At 35.8% G+C, this 9,499-nt stretch overlaps 1 protein-coding gene across 2 annotated transcripts; it reads right to left on the reverse strand.

The window, feature by feature from the left end:
* Positions 1-93: 93 nt before the first annotated feature.
* Positions 94-9,222, reverse strand: LOC125061262 (probable transaldolase). Of its 2 annotated transcripts, XM_047666593.1 has the most exons (8): positions 9,087-9,222; positions 8,649-8,746; positions 8,257-8,380; positions 2,644-2,751; positions 2,406-2,537; positions 1,699-1,824; positions 1,353-1,578; positions 94-401 (listed from the first exon to the last, which is right to left on the reverse strand). In XM_047666593.1, exons 2-8 carry the CDS (start codon positions 8,743-8,745, stop codon positions 216-218), a joined length of 999 nt encoding a protein of 332 aa, XP_047522549.1. In that variant the 5' UTR covers position 8,746; positions 9,087-9,222; the 3' UTR covers positions 94-215. The 2 variants fall into 2 exon arrangements, with proteins under 2 accessions (XP_047522549.1, XP_047522550.1); XM_047666594.1 differs by lacking the exon at positions 9,087-9,222 and having other exon boundaries at positions 8,649-8,908.
* Positions 9,223-9,499: the final 277 nt, after the last annotated feature.

A 9,499-nucleotide genomic window follows, 5' to 3' on the forward strand; every position in this document is an offset into this window, starting at 1 on the left:
CTGTTTTGCTTGAAAATAAGATTAAACATTCTGATACATAGGTAGATAGAAACGTTTTTGATATTTTGTTAGATGAGAAATAAAAAGAAATTATATTTTCAATTGTTTATTAACAATACCAAATATATATAAAACAACAGGAATGTAAATAATTGGCCCTCCATTTTTACCTATACCTAATCACATATTATGTAAAACGCACAAAAATCTAAAAATTATTTTTTAGCAAGCATTCCTTTGATAAGTGATTCCAGTTTTCTTGTATCGGCGGCGAATTTACGAATTCCATCAGACAATTTGTCAGTTGCCATTTGGTCTTCATTGAGATGCCAACGAAACTGTGCTTCGGATAAAGATATTTTTTCTAAATCACTTTCCGCTGCCACTTTTTGATCTAGCACCTATGAAAAAAGGGTTTTGTCAATGTCACACTAAACATACTTTTTATCATAAACATACTATACTAAAGGTCTGTTTCACAATGTACGGATAAGTTCTACATAAGTTCCAAATTAGCTATTACATTATTGCTTATTGGTAGGATAAACACTATTGTTGCGTTTCACGACTGTCAGATAGCACTATTTGTCACATAAAGTCCATCATAATTTATGAGTCCGATGAATGTCAAATAGCACAATTTATCTTCCAAATAATTTATGTGTTGCATAGCTATTTGGTACTTTATACATTCATTGTGAAACAGACCCTAAATTAGTATTTATATGAGAAATGACATTAGCTCACGCCAAACGCTTTGTCACGTGACATTTTTATATAGTTTGTCCACTAACGGCGACGACTGTCGATAAGTAATTTTGTCTCTGTGTACCCAATATTATGCTTATATTATTAATGCTGTGTTTAATTTGCTACCCTTGATCTAAAGTCGACGCATTTTAAACTGAGCCGTCGGGCAATTTCATGATAGCGGAATATCCATCGGTGGCTAGAATTCTAGAAAAATACCAAGAACGGATATTCAAAGGAAAATTTTGACAAAGTACGTCTACAAGTTTAGAAAAAATGCAGATGGATGAAAGTATTTAATTGAAAGAGCGGATATAGTGCCAGAGTATATTAATACTTAACATAATTCAGCATATCGATCGTACCTATCCCGTTATCAATATGCACCTCTACAATTCTTACGCACATAACTACACCTCTCTATAAGATCTGTAAGTGCGAGCGAGACAGACAGATAAATATGATTTATGACCCGAAACCTCAGTTCATAATGGGTCGATCTTATAATATAGGTACCTTATGAATCTTTCATAAGGTACAGTAAAAAATGTATTAAGGAAATGTGACTAAGTCACAAGGACTATATGTAAATAGTATTTTACCTTTTTAATAGGCTGTTCACTGTTAGCCAGTTCCTGCAGCAATTTCGGACTGATAGTAAGAAGATCACAACCAGCTAGCTCAGTTATCTCTCCAGTATTACGGAAAGAAGCCCCCATAACTTGAGTTTTGTACCCAAACTTCTTATAATAGTTGTAGACACGGGTCACAGATAGTACTCCGGGGTCTTCTGTCGCTACATAGGTCTTCTTTGTATGCTCAACATACCTTCAATAAAATCTCCACTTTAAAATGTACCTAACTATGGTAATTTTAAATATAGTTTTTTTTTAATTGTTTTAAACTTGTGTTAAGATTTGTATTAAGAAATAAATAGCATAAACTTACCAGTCCAGAATTCTCCCAACAAATGGGGAGATAAGAGTAACATTCGCCTCTGCGCAAGCAATAGCTTGGTACATCGAAAATAGAAGTGTCAAGTTGCAATGAATGCCATGTTTTTTTTCTAGCTCCCTAAAAATAATACATTTATTAGCCTTATGAGCCATAGAAGGTGGTGTGTATAAGTTTTCATTTACTGAATTTACTATGATTACCATATCTACATTTGCAGTATCAACAAATTGGAGTAAGTACTTGAGTGCGACCCTGTGGGTACATTTTAACCACAGTTCTGCACCAATGTATTTTTTGTTTGATGTCCATAAAAAATCTGCTTGTACAACATTAAAAAAAAAATGGCGACTAAAACGATGGCGGAGAGCTTATTGCCAGTTCTTCTCTTCCGTTCTACGCCCTTCATTTGAGAACTGGCACTAAATGTAAAATTAATATTTATTTATTTCTTTACTGACAAGTCATAAGTGTACAATGTGTTACTCATATGATTAAATGATTTTTGAAATTTGAATAAACATTGTAAACCAGCTTGTCCTAATTAAATTCATCATTTCAAAAATTTACAACAAATGCCTTAGAAGGCTGATCACGTATCTCTTAACTATAATTGACAAAGGATAAATGCAATATGAAGGCGAAACCCACAGAGGGATGTAGTGTCACCGGATTTTCTTTATTATACAATATTCACATACTTAGCAGCTTGAATTCCTTCCCAGGTAGATGCTAGTTTAATAAGAATTCTTTCCTTTTTAATACCGTGCTCGGCAAACATGGAAATTAACTTTAAAGCCTTAGCCATACTTGCATCCTTATCGAAAGATAATCTGAAATGATAACAATCTATAGAACTCTATATCAATTACAAGATCGGTAGATTAAAATCAACACAACACTAATTATTCTATAATTGCATATGATAACAAATTTTACCTTGCATCTACTTCACAAGAAACTCGTCCCGGAATAATTTTAAGTATTTCACAACCAAACAAAACACTAAGCATATCCAATGTTTCAGCCAACTGCTCTTCGGTTGTACTGGAACATAAAGATTCATAACACTTTTTTGTATAAAATCATTTTAACCTCTGGGCACCGAAGTTTGTCAATGGAGGGCTGTCAATTTCCTGGTATTAACAGAGTATTTGTGAGATGAAAAAACAATGTTTGTGTTGCAATTCCTGTGATACCATAATTATGGTATTATGTGAACAAAACATTGCTTTATAAGTTTATTAATAAAACTAAACTATTATATTAATAACTTTGACTCTAAAGTCTTTGAGAATTAATGAATGAATATTTATAATCTACAAGTATTAGTCACCCATTAATAGCATTATTAATGCATAGTACAAACTTAAATATTAATCTGTGAACCAATCCAAAATTATTCACATTCACATAAATTCATTACATTCCACATAAATTTTCCTCTCAAATAAGTCTTTGTAATTGATAAATTCAAGTTACTTTGTCTTTAATAATTATACAACTAATTTTTAAACTATTATATAGAAATTTTACCTAAAAATAAAATTTGTATTATGTTTCCTAAGACGTCCGAGGTCCATTATGAGAGTACATCGTTTCCTTTTCCGCCCAAATCGCTAGTATCCGACCTTTTCCCACCACGTGACACCGCCGCCAGCGCCCAGCGTTTGAAACTGGAACTAACTTTTTATCGCGCTAAAGCAAGCCGCCAGAGTTCTTGTTCATTGTTTGTCTCATAATAAGAGAACCAGGAAGAGCTTGTTTGGACCTCGGACGTCTTAGGAAACATAATACAAATTTTATTTTTAGGTAAAATTTCTATATTATGTGTTCCGTTTGACGTCCGAGGTCCATTATGAGAGACGTGTTTGTTATCTCCTGGTGGCTTGTAAAGTTATATATTAATAACTAAAAAACGCAACAATGTGATTTGAATTATTTATATCCGATAGAATCATGATGAAATAAACAATACAAGCTTATTAAAGCCTAAGCTTTAGCATCATTTAATAAACATAATAACAAAAATTTTATTGTTTATAATGAAGTAGAATACTTGGCTAATCATTAAGCGGCCGAAAGTACTGAGAAAGAGACTTCTGATTGAGTCTCAGCATTCTGACTATTATTATCTAGATTTCGACAATAATATATCTTTAATGTACTTTCATGACGCCAATTTGCCTAACCAAGAATATCATTTATGTTTCTAAAACAATTTAGCAAAGCAACAGCTGATCAAGTACCCCGAGATGCTTCGATACCTGATTCCAAAAGGGGTTTCTTGACCCAGCCCCCAAAAATTGTGGGCGTAGCTGGTCTTACAGGATATCTGGTTGTAATAAACAAATTTGTCAAGGAGCCTCATCTATTATTAGAGACAGTTATGAGTGTCCTAAGCCAAAATAAGGGATTTAGATGCTTCTCCGGGCACGATAAAAACGTCCAACTTGACTGTCTATACGTTCCTGTATCTGTTTTAAAACCGAAACCCGGATGCAAAGTGATGGAATCACCGTTATCAATAAAATGCTGAGGCTCGAAAAAGCAAGAGAGTCAAATCATGAACTCTATGCCCAGAAGCCAATAAAATTATTGTGGCTGTGTGTTTCGAGCTATGAAATAAATTTTGCTCACCTAGTTTTAGGCTTTTCAAATAATTTATAACTTTCCCCGATTCCCATACTGGCAATTACTGCGCGATTGGTCTAGCTATAGATAGGATTGAGCTAGCGCTTTAAGGATATGTTTTACTAATTTATTAGATAAAATTTTAACATCGCTTAGAGCCTCACAAATTGATGCTATGTCAGATTTGTGAACTAAAATAGATATAGATCTATTTAGATAATAGATTTAGATATATAGATATCTATGCCAGATGATCCTTTATAAATAGGTTTGCTAAGAATCTAGCTACATCAGGAGGAGCCGGGAATCGACAGTTTATATTACTATGTTGACACTAATTTACCCATTTATACCAAATAGGGGCATATGTTTTCCTTGTTGAAGCTCTCAAACACGACGAAATAAGTTGTTTTTCGTCTCGTGTTTTGCAGCCAAAATCAGCCACGCTTCCAACTGTAATTTCTGCCCTTGAGGAGGAGGTTGACCCGATACGGTATTTATCAGGGTTTTGTTTAGATTCCGTATTGGTAGCGAGGGTGCAAGTGCTCGGCCTTTCAAATCCGGGCGCCAAAAAGGCTTTCTCCACCTGGGTGCTATTATTATGAACTTCCCTTGGGATAAGTTGAGATGGTGCAGCACTCGAGGTAGAGGCACTGGCGCTGGAAATATCCACGCTAGATCGTATCGCCAGCATTTACTGAAGGCGTGGTGAAGCAAGTGTTGGAGTCTAATAAGTCTAGCGACACATAACTTGCCACGACAAGAGCCTCTCGTGATGCGAAAAAATCTATTTCGGGGGTTCCCCATCGTCTGAATATGTCCGTGGTTGCCTCTTTCAAGAGATGCCATTCGGTGCCCCTGCGATTGCGCGAGAGGTAATCGGCTTCCACGTTGTACATTCCCGGCAAGGAAGTGAGGGATAAGTACAATATTCAAACTGTCCGTCAGTGCCAGAAGATCGTTTGTCAATTTTAACAGCATTTGGGACCTTGTTCCTCCTTCGTTTTTTATGTACGATACAACAGTTTTACTGTCGCTTTGCAGGATTACCATCGAGTTCTTAAGGACTTCGGATGTCAAAGAGATTGCTGCTACCACAGCGTGCATCTCCATTAAATTGCAATGCCACTCAATCTGACTTTGAGTCCAAGAACCATTCAGGGGTTTGTTGTTGATTAGCGCTCCCCATTGTAGATCCGAGGCATCGGTGACAATGTAATTCACATGCCTTGTTTTGAAGTGAATCGGTGTTTTGTGACTGAGGTTGTGCAAACACCATAGTACCATGTCCTGATTCACCTCTGCAAGAGAACTCGGGCAAAGAGGAGCTCTCCTAAACGCATTGCTGTGTCGCTGCAGCGTTCGGCAACGCAACCTTCCCCGGTGGGTGATGAAGGTCGCAAAATTGAGATACCCTAAGAGGCGTTGGGCCTGCTTGAGGGTCCAATTTGCCGGCTGACAAGCGTGTTATCAGGCACTGACTTTTTGATAACTTTTTACGGGTAAGGACTTTGCATTTGATAGTGTGTCCCACGTGATACCCAGAAAATCGATCGACCTCGTTGGAGTGCATATCGACTTCTCTCGATTTATGGTCCAGCCCAGGTTCTTCAAAAAGGTCATGGCTACGAGAACCTGGGAGTTAAGAATTGTTCTGTCCTGGTGGACCAGTAAGTTATCGTTCAAGAAAACGATCACTCTTAAGCCCTGACGGCGTTATAGCTCGGCTGTCCAATTTGTCACCGAAGCAAACATTTTCGGAGCTATGGCCAACCCAATAGGTAGACAAGTCATTTGAAGGAGCCTTCCCTCGTAACTGATACGCAGAAAGCAACGATGTTCGAGGGAAATCGGTACATGATAGTAGGATTGCCTGTGATCCAGCTTCACCATCCAATCGCCTTTTTGTAGGAAATTTGGCATTTGGTGGTGATGAAACAGATGAAAAGGTTCTGGTTTCATGAACCGATTTAAAGATTTTAGGCTGAAAATGACTCGATTTTTCCGTTCTTCGTTATTATGAAATATGAACGATATGATATGATAGATATGAACGACGGAGTCAGCGGTGCTGGCTCCAGTATATGGTCTCGAATCATGGTATGTATTTCCAAGGAAATCGAAGTTGAAACAGGTGTTTGCAACTTTTTTAGGATTTAGGACAGTACTAATAGCGGTTTTCGATTGAAAGTTATTCGAGCGGAGGTTATTAATTTTAGAATGGAAAAAGGAGGTTTTAATTTCACCCAATTTTTGTGATAGTTCCTTAAACATCCGCCCGAAAAGCCCATCGAGTCACTTATGTTGGTATTTATTTGGATTGTTATATTTGCGTCCCCCCTTTTGATGTGAAACATCTATAACCGCACGTAAAACCGATTTCTGGTGTGGCGACAAATGCCGTGGCGATGCCACGCTATATGATGGTATATATACAGTCTATATGCAGTAGTGTGTACGGTGTATTTCGAAGTCACTGATTTAACGAATTAAGTAGTCACGTTTTGAAATAAATTCGTATATTTTTGTATTTAAATGAAAATAAATGTTTATTCAATAAATAGTCATCGTTATTTTAACAAAATAATGTCGATGTTTCACATCTGCCAGGCGTCCCGTGACGGCTCACATTTTTTATTTTTGTGATCATCGAAGTTGTGACTCTGTTGTCCTTGTTTTGAGTTGTATCGGTTACCAAGAAAGGGCTTTTGACTAACCTGAGACGTTGAAGCTACAGGCGATTAAAAACGTATGCGTGATTTAACGCTTATTGTTTTAGATTGGTACCCGCGAATTCTGTCAATTTTGACAATACTACCAACATTTTGTAAATATTTAGATAATTTTTCAGGATTAAACATGTACTCCGAAGAGGGGTGGGAATTTTATCTAAATCTTCTATAACATGTTTTTAAAGTTTGACCAAAACATTCTTGCAATTTATTATGTATAGAATTTAAATTAAGAACCGCGTTCGACTGAAGACCACTAAAACGCTACGTAACGCTTTATTGATAAACTCATTTTTAAATCGGTAAAAGCAGGAAAAGCAACGTATTTCTTTTGTATATCAATATAACGTACACAGTTCAAATCAGAAATGTAAAAACCTCTGCATTGAAATTAATATTATAATTTATAACTCGGAGGTTCTTGAACCGACACGTCTAAATGAGCATTATCATTAACTACAGCCGCATGGTTCAAAAAAGGGTCGTGTAGGTTTGCATTATTAGATTCGGTCACTTTATGTAACATGCTAGACGACGCAGCATAATTGTAAAAAAGTATATTAAGGTGACTCACCAATTACTGCGACAATTGCTCAAACCTGAGAATAATCACGTGAATTACTGCTGTGGCGGCGGTTCTTCATCCTCTTCACTCGTACTCGAACTTTGCGAAGAACTCGCCTTGTCAGAACTTGCAGAGACAATATCTCCCGTGATATGAGACGGCCTTGTAAAGCGCGGGTGAGGCACGTTTGACCGCGTAGCCAACACATTTACACCGATTTTAGCACTTTCATTAGCCATTTTATATTTTTAACGTGAAAACCGAGTTAACCATTTTACGAAATAATTATTTCCACTTTGAAAATAAATTTTAGGTCGATATAACTTTGAATATACTGATTCGTTTTTAAGTGTGCACTAGCGACTGTGCAAGACGAAAAACGACGCAACAATGAACAAGAACTCTGGCGGCTTGCTTTAGCGCGATAAAAAGTTAGTTCCAGTTTCAAACGCTGGGCGCTGGCGGCGGTGTCACGTGGTGGGAAAAGGTCGGATACTAGCGATTTGGGCGGAAAAGGAAACGATGTACTCTCATAATGGACCTCGGACGTCAAACGGAACACATAATACAAGTTATTTCAATTCTATTTATTTATTAGTAATAACTTCACAAAATACACACCCCCCACAGTCCTTGCCATATTTGATTGCTTTATCTAGTAAATGCTGATATTGTTCCATTCCAGCAGCAGACAAAATTAAACTTGGATTTGTAGTAGCATCAGTAGGTTTGTATGCTTTCATAGCTAAAATCAAGAATTCAATATAACAGTCAAACAATAAAGACATACTTAAAACTATAACACATAATATGACGTAATAATACACCCTATTACGTTATTTAATTTTTTCTCTTCACTTCAATAAATACATAAAATTATACCACACACCTAAAAATAGTCTAAAGGTCAAAGATTATCGTGAAGTGAAGAAAGTATAAATTTAATATTATTATACTGTAAAAATTTATGGTAAAAACTATTTTAAAATGTAATTACGAAAAAACTGGCTAACCTTCAAAATCACCGGTATCTGCTACTACTGTAGAATATTGCTTTAACTGATCCAAAGAACTCATTTTCGTTCGCTTTGCTTGAGGTTCACCATTCATACTGAAAAGTTAACAAAACTTACACGATTTATTAGCTAAAGTAAATTTATTAGAGCCCGAATAGTGTGTTCAGTTGTATAGGTTCTTGATTGGCTAACGGTTACTGCGTGAAGGTGACCCCGGCAACTTGCAATAAGGTAAATGATATTATTTCCATTACATAGAACTACAAAAACTGATTCGTATCTTCCAATCGCTGCTCGAAGCGTTTTGTCGTGCGTACAGCGTAAGTCGTGAGTCGTCAGACGATAACCTTGTTATTCATGTAAATTTACCTTTATTAAATTAAATTTCAATACTGTAAACAAAACATATCAACAAGAGCTACATTTCGTACATACCTTAAAATCTCTTAAATGTTCAAACAGCAACAAAATAAAATAGAAAATGTAAGAAAATATTATTTTACACGAATTAACTATAAAGCAACTTTTGGGTTTAGTAACAACCACAGATTAGGAAGTGGTATCAACTTTGAAGTTTGACAAGAAGATTCACAGTCTAAAAAAGCTTATATATTTCTATGTTTGAAATACAGACTTCTCATATAGAATACCATACAGATGATAGATATTATACCTTTTCATGATGATGACGATGAATTATTTGTTATTATACAAAATCAACAAAATATTTTAAATTTTAATTATTTTTTAGTAGTCCTTATTTTTATAATAACATTATTGACTACAGATACCTTCCTTTTTTAATTAAAATTAAAACCGACGTTAAATTTTTAAGGTTAATTTTAATT

The sequence above is a fragment of the Pieris napi genome, chromosome 23 (assembly GCF_905475465.1).
Source record: "Pieris napi chromosome 23, ilPieNapi1.2, whole genome shotgun sequence".
NCBI lineage: Eukaryota > Metazoa > Arthropoda > Insecta > Lepidoptera > Pieridae > Pieris > Pieris napi.